The 16,041-nt window shown below is 38.8% G+C and overlaps 1 protein-coding gene across 6 annotated transcripts in view; it reads right to left on the bottom strand.

Moving 5' to 3' along the window:
- LOC125463480 (alpha-1,6-mannosylglycoprotein 6-beta-N-acetylglucosaminyltransferase B) overlaps window positions 1-16,041 on the bottom strand; it is an 875,834-nt gene that overhangs the window by 394,741 nt on the left and 465,052 nt on the right. For all 6 annotated transcript variants that reach the window (XM_059653747.1, XM_048554765.2, XM_048554763.2 and 3 more), the window contains one exon: window positions 13,012-13,085. In XM_059653747.1, coding sequence (XP_059509730.1) covers window positions 13,012-13,085 — 74 coding nt within the window. The remainder of the gene's footprint in view (window positions 1-13,011; window positions 13,086-16,041) is intronic.

The following is a 16,041-nucleotide window of genomic DNA, read 5'->3' on the forward strand; positions in this document are numbered from 1 at the left end:
AGACACACCTCCCACTTTGGTAATGCTCTCCAACAACCTCTTTTGTTGGGGAGAAAACATGGAAGCTTGAACACACACACCAACATGTTTGAGCACAGTTTCTTCACTGCGATTATTAGACTGATGAATGGATTCTCTGTATTCAAACAATGTTGAATAAATATCGAAAGAACTGCAGATGCTATAAAACGTGAACAAAAACTGAAGTTGCTGGAAAAGCTCAGCAGGTCTGGCAGCATCTGTGAAGAAAAAAAAAATCAGAGTTTTGGCTCTGGTGACCCTTCCTCAGAACTGATGGTAGCTGTGGAAATGTCACTTTATATTGCACAAAATGGACAGGGGAATGAAGTAAGGGTCTGGTTATCACAAAGCCTGCCATTACATACTACCTATTGTTAGTTACTAACAGTCCCCATTAATAGCTATTCACCCTCCTCGCCTGATTGTTATCAACTCCTTTGTCTATCCAACTGCTCTTCTCTCTCTGCAGGTTTTATCCTATATTTTACTCGCGATCCTATCCCCCTATTTTCTGCATATAAACCAATGTTTTCCCAGCTACCATCAGTTCTGAGGAAGGGTCACTGGACCCGAAACATTAACTCAAACAATTTTGATCTTGTTAATGTTGATCTTATTTGGTGCATGTCCTCTGTGGTGTAATTTGTATGCCTCACTTTGTCCAAGTCTTTTTTCACCCTATGATCTGGATAACCTTGATTACTGTGATCTGCTCGACTTGCTCTCAAACAAAGCTTTTCATTGTACTTAGATTAACGTGACTACCATAAATCAAATCAAATCAAATCGTGTTGTGATGAGGAAGAGGAATCAGAGGCAATTTCCCATTAGAAAGTGACATGTTCTGATCTCCAGATTGTTTGAGGAGAAGCTAGTAGGAGTTGGAGTCAGATGGGGGATGGGTAGGGGTCTGCAACTATCCAAAGACATGTGGCAGGATACAATCAGGCCATTTAAAGAACCAATTAACGATAGTCTCCCAACACCAACTGGAATTTCCCAGTCAAAAAGGAAGATGCTGCACTGACATGGAAACCTGGCTGAATGGGTAGAAGTATCCCACAGCAGATAGATGGAGAGGGGTAGAAAAGAGAATATATGGATAGAAAAGAGGTGTTGAGAATGCCCAACATGGAAATCAGAATGGGGATCTGGCGAATCTAGTGACATTGCTTACTTATCCACAACTTCATCTTGAACACCAGGATAATCGTTGAGTGGTTTGCAGTGGAACTTGCAGGTAGTAGTGATCCCATGTATCTGTTGCCCTTATCGTTCTAGTTAGTAATGAATAGAGATTTGGAAAGTGCTGTCAAAGCAGTCTTGGCGAATATCTGACATGTATATTGTTGATAGCACACACTGCTGCTACTGAATGTCAGTGGTGAAGGGAGTGAGTACTTGTGGATACTTTGCCAATCAAGTGGCTACTTTGTTTTGGACGATGTCAAGCTTCTTGAGTATCGTTTCAACTGCACTCATCCAGACAGATAGAGAGTATTCCACAACTATCCTGAATTTGTGGGTGGTGGATAGGCTTTAGAAGCCAGGTGGTGAATTCATCACTGCAAGATTCCTACTGCCTGACACATTGTTGTACCACGCTATGTGCATGGCTAGTCCAGTTGCATTTCTGATCGATAGTAATACCCAGTGTGATATTGTTGGGATTTCAGTAACGATGACGCTATTGTAAGTCAGGGGCTGATGGCTGGTTTCTCTGTTGTTGGGGATGATCATCGCCAGGGACTTGTATGGCACAATTGTCAATTGCCACTTGCCACAAGTTGGTTCAAATCTGGACATTGTCCAGGCTTTGCCAAATTTGGACCAGGACTGCTTCCATATCTGGGGGCTCACAAGCAGTGCTCAGCAATGTGTAGATATCAGCAAACCTTTCCACTTGTGTTTGCTCAACTAATCAGTGTATTTAATGAGAAATGCACAATTGATCATTTTTTTTTATACCATAAGAATTTGGCTACTTACTTTTTGGTTTTCTTTTGTTATTAAATATGCTCATTATTTTTCATGGAATCCTCCTCCCCATGTTAAATCTAGCTGGACACCACAATATATTTAGGTTCCCATTATTATTAACAGAATTGAGGTCAATTGTTTTCAGTATACACTTGTGGAATCATAATTTTCCAGGCAGGCCTGTCAGTATTATTAATTTGTTCCAAAATGTACACAGCACAGCCTATATTTAATTGTTTCAATGTATTTGGATTAGTGCTACCCTTTCATGAAATGAGGACATTCAATGGTGCTATGTGGACTGCAGGAGTTAGTACAATACAATACAGGTCATGCTGTGTAGTGATTTAACTGGAAAATGTGCACCACATTCCATGGCTACATTGCTGCAATTGTACAGACAGAAGTACGCCATATGCTACAAATAGAAATTGCTCGAGCTCTGGATACAGGAAAGGCCAGATATTAATTGTCTGAAGTGGATGGATTGCCTGCCACGGAGTAATTAGGTGTCTTGAATAAAGGAACGCTCTGCCAGTTATTGTATACCCTGAATAAATTACCTACATTATAGAAGTTATGTACTCAGCAGCAACAAAGTGAAAGCGTGAGGTTTAAGTTGTCCCATTAGGTTTCCTAGATCTGGCATACAGTGTACTGAAGAGAATAGATAAAGTACTAATTTCATCTGCAAGTGATTGGCCTTAAGAGGTGACAAGCAGAAAATAATTGGTTGTGATAAATACAGAATTACAATTAAAGTCAAGCTAATACATAAAGATCAATTGCATATAGTTCCATCATCAACTGTGTAGCAATGCAGGATAAAATTTGACAAACCATATATTACACCATACAACACCAGCAGGGAGGGAGAAAATAGGAACAAATAATGCTGTATGCATAGCAAACTGTAACAAAATCTGCATCTTTCTATAACTAAATAAGTTATGCTTTAATCTTTGGAATTGTAAATTGCCATAGCTTTTTTGCTATCTTTATATATAATCAAACTGCAATCAATTGCATTTATTGACTCATTGAAGGAAGTGCACTCCAGAACAAGAGAGAAAAAAATATTGTTCACTCTGCCACAATAATGCCCAAATAGCTTAAAATAGTCAAAATCAAATACAGGAGGAAAAAATAGGATTGCCTAAGGATGCTAAGTCCTGCTGATTAAAATAATGGAATAGTAAGCTAAAATTGTCACAGCAAATGCCTTATTACAATAAACATGAGCCAAATTGAAGCTGGAGAGGAATTAATATATGAACGTTCAAACCTTCTCACTACGCCAAAACTCAGCGCATAGATAAAAAACACTCTGAAATTTTCATTGACACAGGCAGCAGGCTTAATTATTTGCAAATGTTAACATGTTCACTTGAACAAAAGTACTGAGGCAAATGAACAAAAGCTAATGGTGAGGAAGATGCTTCCCACTGATTGAACAGACAAAACATTCTTCATGCATGAAAGATGTTACACAAAACAAAAAACAATAACCTTCCATTGGTTAAATGGGATCCTATTAAATTAGATGTATGGATGGCTTAGCTTTTTTCTTCTCATGAGAAATGCCTGGCTTTCTCACCAATGAATATATACATAACTGAAATGGAAATATCCAAATCTGGAATTGCAAATACTTCTCATCCCTCATCAAAGAATATTAACAATGATTTGCATTTGTATAGCATGCTTAACATCATAAAATATCTCAATGTGTAATACAGGAGCACTACAAAACAAAATTTGATCACATAAGGTACTATTGGGTTAGGTGGTAAAAAGCTTGGCAAAAGAGGTGAGTTTTTTTTAAAGGATCACCTTACGAAAGGAAAGAGAGGTGAAGAGGTGGAGCTGTAAGGATGCAGTTCTTGAGATTAAAAGTATAGGCAGCAGAAAGTACAGGTTCTGTCGGTGAAGTGAATAAAATCTAGAATGCTCAAGGGGAGGCCAAAATTTATTGAATGCAGAGATCAAGGAAAGTTGTAGGGCTGAATGAGGTTATAGAGATGGGGAGAAATAAGGTCACACAGCGATTTGAAAATATGATGAAAATTTTAACATCGAGGCACTGCTTGACTGAAAATCAAGGAGCATATTGAAACATCCATGAAAGACGCATCAAACAAGACTCTATTGTAGATTGCGTGCTTGACAAAAGGAAAGGCGGAAATAATTGTTTTCTTGGGGCAACAGAACTGTCTCTTATTTACATGACTGGTGCATTGTGACATTGTTATGCTCAAGAACCATAATGATATTGGCAAAGTGAGTTATACATCCAATATACAAGTTGTACACATAAATTGTGGTCTTGTTAAAATAGCTGTAAAGGTACCCACAAGGGTTTTACAAAGGTCGCCATTCTATTTAAAATTCCATGCAATGATTTTGGATTTATTGTGGTTCAAAGTTTATAAGCTTCTAGATAAGGAAACATAACCAACTAACTGAGAAGCAGTAAATTTGTCTGAGCCCTGCATGAGTAGAATGAAAAGGCAGGCGACTTAAAGACTTATTTATTAAGACTACTTATTTATTTTCTGCTTATGAATTATTCTATACATTGTAAACTGATACATATGGAAATCAACTGTAAAATTTTAATGAGTAATTGTTATTTAACAGTTACATTTGGTTCTTGAAACATCAAACTCTAACTGTGAATCTCGGTTTATTCAACTACATCACACAGATTTTCATGATGGTTTTGCCGTCAAACTCAATGGCCTTTACTGATTACAAATACTTGCAATTTTACCCTGAAACATTACCAAAATATATTTTTACTCTTTATTAAAGCATAATTTTTATGGATTTCAGATTTACTTAAGTTTCAATTGATACAAAAGTGGGTAGGTAATTGTATACTTAATTTGAAGTAGTGGCTATTGCACTATGTTACTGTTCGTTAGGAGGATCAAACCAGTAATAAATTGCCATCAAAATCCCATTTTCTTGGCATTTGTGACTCTATGTCATATGGTAAATTGTTTTAAAATGATGTTTCACATTGGTCAGTCCGTTTTTATTCATTCGAGAAAAAAAATTAACTCTTTTATACAGTGTCAGTTTTAAACTTTAAGATCTAGCTTTACTAATGTCAAAAAAACTGATCAAGATGATATGGTTATTTCTTTGTTGTGGATTTGTCCTTTGCCTCTGTCAGTTTGAATCTGCCAACAAGTCAGTGAGATCATCAAGCCCCCAAAGATTTCTACAAGCAGGGCTAGCAGTTCATCACATTTAGTTAGTGAGCAAGAAGAAAGCAAAATGCACTGGAAATTTCACTTTTAATTGCAATTTTGTGGCGGCAAAAGTAAATGATCAGGATGTACACATGAGATAAGTCAGAAATTTAAATGTACACGTACATATTCTAAAAGCTGTTAGTCATGTGTATTTTTATTACAAATGGGGTATTTGACATTCCGTAAATGTATTTACTACACTGTTGAATGCCTAGTTATACTTCATTCAAAAAAATATAGCTTTGAGGTGTTTATGCAATGAAACTAATAGGGTAAAATACATGTTCACATTGGTTTAGCAATTTCTAAGTACTCATGGGGTGGTTGATTGGTGGGAAGGATTTGAATGCCACAAATTAATGTGAGGTGACTGAAGGATTTCTGCATTTAAATGCACATATGTGGATTCCAGGGCTGCTGTCAGTTCCAGAATAATAATAGCAGGGAAGATTGACAATTTAATTGTCATTGCCGTTATCAAATCCAGACCACTGCCTTAGAACATCTTCTCAGCCTTAATAACTGGGCCAGTACCTGATCTCAGCAATATTTGATTTTCACCAGTGTGACGCTACCAGCTTGCTATCACTGCAGTGCTTTCTCTTGCTTTGCAGCAGATCTAAGCTGGCATGATGTAAGAGAAGACTAAAGCTCAACCTGCAGTGAAGTAATGCAGTTTTACACTGAATGCAACACTTGGGGTAAAAAGAAACCTTAAGATTGCCCATAATTGTAAACATATTTGTCAATTTTGGACTGTAGTATCAATGAATAAGAAACAGGGTTGAGATTAAGAAATCATGTTCTACTTTGGACCACTAGCTGACAGAAAGAGAACATTTTATTGCTGTCAATCTGGGTTAGGTTTGAACTTAGTTAAGAGACTTGACATTGTGTTAACCTACTGCGCTAACTTTGAAATGTTCAATGTTATATCATTTAAGTTGCTTGAGATGTCAGTTTCCTTGAGAAGGAATTCAACTAAATCTTTCAGCGATAGGTTGAACTGATGTACCACAAGCATGGTGCTGTTTGTTGTGTACATTAACAGCCTGGATGTGAATGAAGAAAGTCTAATTAGTAAGTTTGCAGAGGACAAAAATTGGGAGCATTGTTGATAGTGGGGAGAATGGTATCAGGCTACAGACAGATCAGCTGATAAATTGGACAGAGCAATGGCAAATGGAATTTATCCTGATATGTATAAGGCGATTCATTTCAGGAGATCTAATTAGGGAAAGATATACACAAAAAAATGAGGATAATAATTAGGGGGACCTGTCCATAGATCCCTGAATATGTCAGCACAGGTTGGTGAAGATGGCATATGAGGTGCTGGCACCCAAAAGGCAGGACACAGATTATACGAGCAAGACAGTCTTGTTACATCTTTATAAAACATTGGTGAGGCCACAGATGGAATACTGTGCACAGTATTCGCTACACTTTCAGAAATATGTGATTGCACTGGAGAGGGAGGAGAGAAGGTTCATCAGGATGTTGCCAGGGATGAAAAGTCTCAGTTATGATGGGCTGGATAGGCTGGGTTTGTTTTCCTTGGAGCAGAGGAGGCTGAGGAGGGATCTGATTGAGGGATATAAAATTATGAGAGGCATAGGCAGAGTAGGTTGTGTGAATCTCGTCCCCATGGCAGATGCGTCTAAGATCAGAACGTGTAAGTTTAAGGTACGGAGCAAGTGTTTTAGAGGAGACGTGAAACTAAATTGTTTTTGCCCAGACTGTCGTACATATATGGTACGTATCGTGTGGAAAGGTGGTGGAGGCAGGTACCTTAATGTTCAAGAAATACCCAGATTAGTAATTAAAATGCTAAGGGCAGTAGGCTAGAGACAAAGTATAGGTAAATGGGATTAGTGCAGTTTGACGTTTGTTGGTTGGCACAAACATGGTGGGCTAAAGGACCTGCTTCTATGTTGTATCATTCTATAATGCTATGATACTTATCATAAATGATCATTGTGTACTATTGGTCATAGCTCTTAATTATTATACGTCATGCCACTCACAATTAACAGCATCTGAGCATGACGTTGCTGGTGATGATACTAGGCTTAAAAAGGTACTCAGGATGTCCAATTTCTCAATTGCTGAGTTAGGAGAGCTCTGTGAATGCTTGTAAAGAGCTTCCAAAGTGACACTTACATCAAATGACCATCCAAATATATTTTAAGCATTGACAACAAATAACAGGGTCAGGCTGGTAGCAAAATATAACTGCAACCAATGTTGGACATGTTCAGTCTTAGAGCATCAATCGGCTTCCACAGCCATAGTTTACTGAAAGTGGTGCTTTCTAGATATTTTCTAAACAACCTGTTAATGATGCTGTTACACACCTCTAGAACAGGTGGGAGTTGCATCCAGGCCTACTGGCTCAGAGGTAGGGATACTACACTGTCCCACATTATGCTTGACCTCAAACATTCATGACTCAGATCATGTAAAAAAAAGTAATGTTTTCTTTTAAGCTTTCAACATGATTGGCATATGGCTGAAAGAAAGATAGGAAGGGCACATTACCCTTCTGAGGAATAAGATATTCAGATAACATAGTGGGGGGAATTATAAAGGAGCGTCATTGCAGTTTTGGTTAATGAAACAGGTAAAGGAGTGAGGAGGGATGATTTGCTTAGAAGGATGATCAACTATAGCAATCTGAAGAACAAAAAAATGGCAATCACAGTGCTTGAAGTTTACTGCAATCCCTCAAATGGTTGAACGGATGTGAGGGAAACTTTTTGAAAAATGTGAAAATAATGGGGCAGTAAAATCAGAAGACGTTAACTTCCTAAATTTGAGTTAAGACATGGGTGTTGCAGGTTCCAAAAATGTAGTCAGTAGAATACTTTTAGCTAGTATGTAGAAAGCAAAATAGGAGAAAGGACAGTTCTGGATTTAGATTTGGGCATGAGACTGGATAGGTGAAAAAGGATTCAGTCAGACAACACTTCAGTGGTACTTATTATAATTGAGTTAGATTTAGCATAGTTGTGGAAAGGGAAAGATAAAGGACTGGTTTTTATAAGCCCCAACTGGGTGTGTTTTCAGCAGGTGCCTAAATAACATGTCAAATGGATAAAAACCAACCTGCCTAACAGTCTCCAAGCTAACCCCCAAAGTATGGAGGGTGTACAGGCACCAGATCAACAGTTTCCCAATTGACTAAATAATAAAGGATCATTTGATATTGTTGCAAGTTCATTTTGCCCTGATAATACACTAACCACACCAAATGTGACAAGAATGGATAAGTCACTTTCTTGAAGCAGTTCATAAATAGAAGGAAGAAAGGAGGATACTATTTATTTCTATTGTGCATTGAAGCTATCACCTAAAAGGTACTACTCCATCTTCCTCCCAACGTAGCTGCCCTGAGAAATACTGTTTCGCCCAACACTTGAATTCCTTTCACATCTCACTCCACTCCTTGAAATTTCCAAACACATCCCAACCCAATACATGCTCTTCACCTCACACTGGGATGCATGTTTTGTTTACATATTTGTGCTTTGATTTTCTGCAAACATTTTGGGGTCTGTAGTAAACATCAATTGTCGTAATTGATCCCTTTATTCTAAACTTCAACACAAATTGCCTCATTTAATGATCTCTGTAAGCAAATCAATCTTCCTCATTCTTATACCTGTATGTTTCGTCAACATTGCAATATCTCTCATATTTCATTTCCATCACTACCCTGTCTGAGTACTCTGTTGCCAGGAATGTTAAGCTCCCATTCTTACATTTCTACCAATACTGAGTATATGGGACTGCTGATATTGCTGGAGGTGTCAGAAGCTCCCATGAGTGCTGGTTCACAATTAGGCAATTTAGCCTGTTCTCTGATCCTTTATACCTGTGGAGTGGGTTTCATTCGGGAGAAAATGTAGCCTGCCCACTTCTGTCCCAAAAGTAAAAATGAGGAAAGACCAATTTTATTAAACTGAAATGTAATTTAGCAAAACTGAACTGCAAAAAGTTACTCAAAAGGAAAATCAATAACAGAACAGTCTGCATTCAAGGCAGAGATTATGAGATTTTAAAACAAATGCATTCTCTAAAAGGTAAAGGTAGGACTCCCAAGTCCAGAGCTACTTCCATGTCTCAGAGCACACAGCATAAGATAAGGCAATAAACAATTTTTTTCTTTCAGGAAACCTAGAGGAGTATACAGGCTGCAGAGGTGAAATTAAAAAGGAAATTTGACAAGCAAAGATGGGCATGAAAAGATCAAAGAAGCTCAACAGTAGCTTCATGACTATATTAAGGGTACGGGGATAGTTAAGAAAAGAATAAACTCAATTACAAACCAGAACAATAACACATGTGGAGGTGGAATATGCAATCATGTTTCTTCAAATATACTTTGCCTCTGTCTTTGTGATAATGAAGGTATTGTTATTAAGGAGGTATGTCAAATACTGGATGAACAAACATAGTGAGGGAGGAAATATTAAGGTGCTTAGTGTAGTGATTGTAATGAGGTCACCCTGGTAGACCTCAGAATATGAGTTCCCTGATTGGGGCTGTTAATCTGGTATTGTCAGGGAGCACTGCCTGATGGATAAGAACAGGACTGTTAGACATCTTGTTTACTCTGACAGCGGGTTCTGAGAGGGTTGGATCAGTGTCAAGGATTTGCCACATGTAAAGAAAGATTGATTTGGTGACAGGGTACTGATTAATGTAGAGTTATTTCAATGGCTACACGAGAAAACCATGCTCCTGAAGAAATTTGCTGGCAGTGATCATTTTTGAGTTGTGGTAAGCATTTCTGGCATCATGCTGTTACTTGGGAAGCTTGACTCGATTGATCCTGCCATCAAAGACTGGGCCAAGTATATGGAAAGAATACGTTATTTTTCTGGGCAAATGACTCCGGGGTAAATTAGAAGCAATGAGCAATTCCACTGACAGCTTATGGGCCCACAGCATTTGCAGTTATTAGGAGCCTACTTCCTCTGAGGTACAAGGTACTAACACCTTTCAGGAGTTGCTGGGTTTAATAAAGGAATATTATAAACCAAGCCTCCTCTAATTCTGAGATGCTTTCCATTTTACTTGGCAATTTGAGAACCAGTACTCTCCTCTCCACCTATCTTCTTTTCTCTCCATCTTCGGTCCGCCTCCCCCTCTCTCCCTATTTATTCCAGAACCCTCACCCCATCCCCCTCTCAGATGAAGCTAACTGAAACAGCTAGTGGTGATGGGAGAAACCAAAGGGCTGTCACAACCAGAACTGAAACCTTTTTGGACCGGAAGAGACCAGATCACCATAAAAGGATGTCATATTATTATGGGGAGCTAAAGTGATTGTCCCAAGCACAGGTCGCCGAGAAAACTGGCTGAACTCCACCAGAGTCATCCAGGGGTTTCCAAAATGAAAATATCAGTGAGAAGTTATGGCAGATGGCCAGGATTGGAGGCAGGTACTGCCACATTGGTGGGGCAGTACTGAGAATGTCAACAAGCACAAAGATTACCACCAGCAGTGTCCCCACATTCAGGGAAAGACGAGATAAAACCTGGACTCAGTTACATGTCCACTATGCAGTTCCTTTCAGGGCTCAATGCTTTTAATCATTATGGATGCCCAAAGTGGTTGGATATGTATAGTGTTCATTCGTCAAATATGGAGATGACAATAGAAAAACTGTGCGCATCTTTTGCAACACACAGACTCCTGAAAGTGTTGGCCATAGATAATGGGCCATCGTTTACTAGCAGGGAATTTGAGTATTTCCGAAAGTTGAATGTATTCGGCATATAATAACAGCTCCACACCATCCATCATCCAATGATTTGGCAGAAAGAGCATTCCTAACTTTGAAAGCAGGCCAAAAGAAATGGCTGACAGCTTCACTAGGTACCAAACTGTCCAGTTTCCTGTGTGATTAAGAGCCATCCTTCCTGCAACTCCAGGGATAGCCCCAGCAGAGCTGCTGACAGACAGAAGACTCCGCACCAGGTTAAATCTGATCTTCCTGGATCTGGGGAAAGGGTGAAATGGCATCAGGAATGCCAAACCAGACACAAGGCTCCACTAATCGAGAGAAACAATTTACTTCAGGGGACAAAGTTTGGCGTAGGAACCACAGAAATGGTGCAGCATGGGTAAGCGACATGGTCGATGTGAGGACAGGCCCAGTGACATATAAAGTTCAGGTAGGTGCAATGGTCCTGAACAAGCATGTAGACCATATAAAAGCTGCAAAATTTCAATCAGGAGGCAGGAGCAAAACATGCCTGGTTCCTCAGGACAGTCGGAAAGGCTGGCACAACCTGTGGGTTCTCCATCCCTGTCCAGCATTGAGGAGACCTTGGAATCTGAGATGGTCACTGCCTTAATGCCTTTGCCACTGAAGAAGAGAATAAAGTTCTTCCAAGATACTCTGGGTGTAAGAGGTGAGCTACTGTGCATTACATGCCTCCTGTATCCAAGGCAGAGTCAGCAGAACCTGACCTGATGCTAAAACACCCCGGCATGTGCTGCAGCAAAAGGAACCACCCTATGTCTTCAGACTCAGAGGAGGAGGGACATAATGGCTGTACCGAGGTCAGCAATGTGGATCTCATTAATCAGGGCACTCATGTTCAATGTTGTTAATGTGATCCAATCATGGTATTGCAGCTGACATAAAAACTGGAATGGCAGACATCCTGTCACTCTTGGAGATGGTTCTGAGGAAGCTGCATCAGTGTCAAGGACTTTCCATATGTGAATAAAGGGTGGCTTGATGACAGGATACTAGCCTTTGTGGAGTTATTTCACTGCTCACTTGTGAAAGTATAGAAAAAGTGCCAGTGCTCAATGAGTTATATCACTGACTTTTTGGATAAGCAAGGCAAGACATAATAGGAGCTCTGGCCATAATACTGAAATAAATTGTCTCTCTCGCTTAGCAGAGCCTTGTGTCTGCTTTGGCATTCCTGATGCCATTTCACCCTTTCCCCAGATCCAGGAAGATCAGATTTAACCTGGTGCGGAGTCTTCTGTCTGTTAGCAACTCTGCTGGGGCTATCCCTGTAGTTGCATGAGGGATGGCTCTTAATCAAATAGGAAACTGGACAGTTTGGTACCTAGTGAAGCTGTTTCTTTAATACTGCAACTACAGGTGCGAATTTGAAAGTCAGGAAGACTTCTGACATTCATTGTTTAGAACTGGAAAAAGGGTTATGTTAACTTTAGAAACAAATTAACCTAACCGTGATGTTGGCTAAATAATTGGAAAAAAGTGACAATATTAATCAGCGTTTGAAAAGACATAAATTAATCAAGGATGATTTGCATGGATTTTAAACAGAAGAAGATAGCTCTAATTGCTACAAAATAATAACTGGGACGTTCAAAACTTGCTTTTAAAAACATGGAATTTCATTTGCTCATGTTTTAATTATTGCTTCACATTTTAAGAACTCATGCTTTATTTTACTTTTGCTACTTCTCACAATGCAGCTTTCTTATCCTTTTTTTTTGGTTTCTGTACATGATTTTACACAACTCATGCTGTTGCAGTCAGTTTTTGCTCATTCTGGTCAACTATAGAAATAAAACCACATTTGCAGAATGCAGTGTTTATTCCTGGTTCAATCAAAAATGATGCATGATATTTTGATTGTTCACTCTAATTTCAGGCTGCTGGAAATTTTGCATTAATTGTAGAATCACCCTTCATTAGCAACATAGATATATAATTTAAAGGGGAACAGAGCATTGATTACTTACCTCAATCTTCCCAAGGCAGTCAGGAAAATTTGGATCTTTGGGAATCTCACATTGGCTGCTGTCCTTTCCTCTGGCTATGTGATGTCAACAGTTTAAAGAAAATACAAAATAAAAAAGTAGATTAGAATTTTCAGTTATATTGCAATTCAGCTTGCAGAATATAATTGTCAATTCCACTCTTTAGATTCAGTTGGAAATTACAAACAATTAAGTGTAATTATTTTCGAAGGTAGTTCTATGTTAAAAAGATTTGTTGCTTTCCTTAACTCACTTTCAGATCTATCATGCATTTCTTTCAAATGTTCGCCAGGTTTATCCCTTGTCTCTTATGTCATCTCATTATCACTTCCCCAATTCCCCCATTTTCCTTTACGCATTTCAACCCTTATGATGTCAGTACAATGATCCTTTGTGTAGATTTCTTCTAACATAACTCTATGTAAACCTGTACTAACGAAGAAGGCAAGTGACAAGGCTATGAATTCATTAAGAAGCTGTCACAGGTAAGTTTTTGTTCAATTTTCATGGTGACTACAGACTTTAGCAGTTATTGGCCTTTACACTAGCTACATGTAGGCGTGAATTGTGGAGCAGAAACAATAAGAATTTAAAAGTAAAATTGTTTCCCTCCCTCAGTTTTTCATTCAATGCTGTAGCATGAATTGTATTTATATTCCATCAGGTGAGTTATGACAATGCTATTGTTAGATGATGTAGATATTCCTTAAAACAACATATTTGTCTGATTATTACTTATGCCAAATGGAAAACTGTCAATTAAAAATGCTTTATAAATGTGGAATACTCTTCAGATGAATTGAAAGGGATAAACAATACAGTCTATTATTGAGGATAGCGAGAATGATGTTCAAGTGTAAATATTTGCGCTTTACACATTGCTTTTATGTATTTGGTCTAGATATCTATTGAGATAACAATTCTGAAAATCATTTGATTACGCAGATTTTTAGAAACTCTTGATAGTAATCCTTTTGCTTCATCATGTTACTGAATTAACTCCACAGAGGCTGTTATCCTGAAACCAAGTCAGTCTTTATTCACTTGTGGAAAGTCCTTGATACTCATCCCCTATAGCCAACTCTCAGTGACAGGATGTCTGACACTCCAGTTTTTAATCTGTCAGCTAGGGTTCCATGATTGGGCTGGATTGACAGTCCCAAACAGGGAACTCATATTCTTTGAGGTCCACCAGGCTGGCCTCATTACAATCACTGCAGCTGCAATTTCTTAACATTGTTCAAACGAGTGGTATAAACAGTCTATTTACTCAAGTGCTTTTATTGTATATTAGGCTGCAAAATTGAGCTGTAAGCTCTGTTCATAAAAGTGGATGAGAGAAGTGAGAGGTGAGGGGTGAGGGGTGAGTTGGGTGATGTGGATAAGGGGGTGAGAGGGAAGGAGGTGAGTGTGAAGGGATGAGTGTGACTGGGGTAAGTGTGTGTATGTGTGCCTATGTGGGTGGCGGCATTATGGTGTGACAGTGAAGGTTTGAGAGTGAGAGGGGAGGGTGAGGGAATAACAGTGAGGGGTTGGGTTAAGTGTTTGAGATGTTAACAATCAAGGGTGAGGGTTTCAGATTTAAGGGGGTTTAAAATGATCAGAACGTTCAACTGTACCTAGGTGAGTGACTGATCACTTCGGAACCAATAGATCAAGGCTTCTGGGGAATTGGAGGTGAGTTTTTTTTGAGGTGTGTCTTATCTGGGCCCAGCTTCCCCTCCCATTCACAGCCACTAGGCTCCTAGACTCCTGAACAATCCTGGCTGCTAGAAGTCTTGAGGCAGAGGGAGCATCATAATAATGAGATTAGTTCTGATACCAAATCACAATCCAATAATGAAATATGGCCCAGCATCTTTGTTCCACTCTCCACCAATGCTACCCATCCACCTGGCTGATTACCAGTATTTTCTGTTGACATTTTAGATTTCTAGCATTTGTCTTAGCAAGAAATTAATTTTTAAAAATCAGCGATCATCCCATTAATGATTTTTTTTCCAAAAGAAGAGCTTTCCAATTATCAAACTAATGAAGGAAAAGTTATAAATGTTGTTTTTACTTTGAGCACTATTAGTAATGCTGGCCCACTCTTGCTCCTGATATCATGTTACCTCAGTTATCATGCGTCAATGATTTAGTAAGAAGGTGGACTCTGCATAGCTTGGAGCTTCTTGTAGTGTATTCTTCCAATCATGTCCAGTAAACAACAATGCACAGTAACTAAGATGTTTGGTCTGAGCTTGCGTTAAGACACAAAAACACAATCAAGTGTGCTGAACATTCCTTCTGAAAAACATTTCTTCCTCCAGGCTTCCACTCAACCATATCTGTGTATCACTAACAAAAAATTTGGCACAACCTATTACAATCAAACAACATATAGAAAACTTACAGGGTGAAAGCAGACCATTCAGCCAATCCCTGCATTTCCCATTGTTAATCCATATAACCTGCACGATATGGGTGTTTAACATAGCTAATCCATCTTACCTACACATCTTTGAACTATGAGAGGAAACCCACACAGACATAGTGAGAATGCGCAAACTCCACACAGACAGTCACCCAAGGATGGAATCGAACCCAGGTCCCTGATACTGTGGTAGCATTGCTAACCACTGAGCCACTATTCTGCTTCTTCAAGCATAAGCTTAGAATTTGCTATCACAAAAAATAAGCATTTTAAGTGATTTGCAAAATAATCAAATAAGATCCTGCAGAACACTTTTTGATCCTACAGTGATTTGTTTAAGTTTTGAATGCATTAAGTGGTGTCCTAGGCAGGTTCAGATCAGATAGTCAAGACAGCATTAAATGATTATTTGAGTAGAAAGAGTATGCAAATGTTTTAGGAAAAAGAAAAAAAGTCTGGAGATAGGCACTAAGTCAATTTTCATTTGGAGAGCTTGTGTAGACACGATGGGCCAAATGGTCTCCTTCTAGGCTGTCACAATTTCATGATTCTGTGGCACTAGAGCACTATCTGTGAATTACAAAGATATTCCCAGT

This window comes from Stegostoma tigrinum, chromosome 22 (assembly GCF_030684315.1).
Source record: "Stegostoma tigrinum isolate sSteTig4 chromosome 22, sSteTig4.hap1, whole genome shotgun sequence".
Classification (NCBI taxonomy): domain Eukaryota; kingdom Metazoa; phylum Chordata; class Chondrichthyes; order Orectolobiformes; family Stegostomatidae; genus Stegostoma; species Stegostoma tigrinum.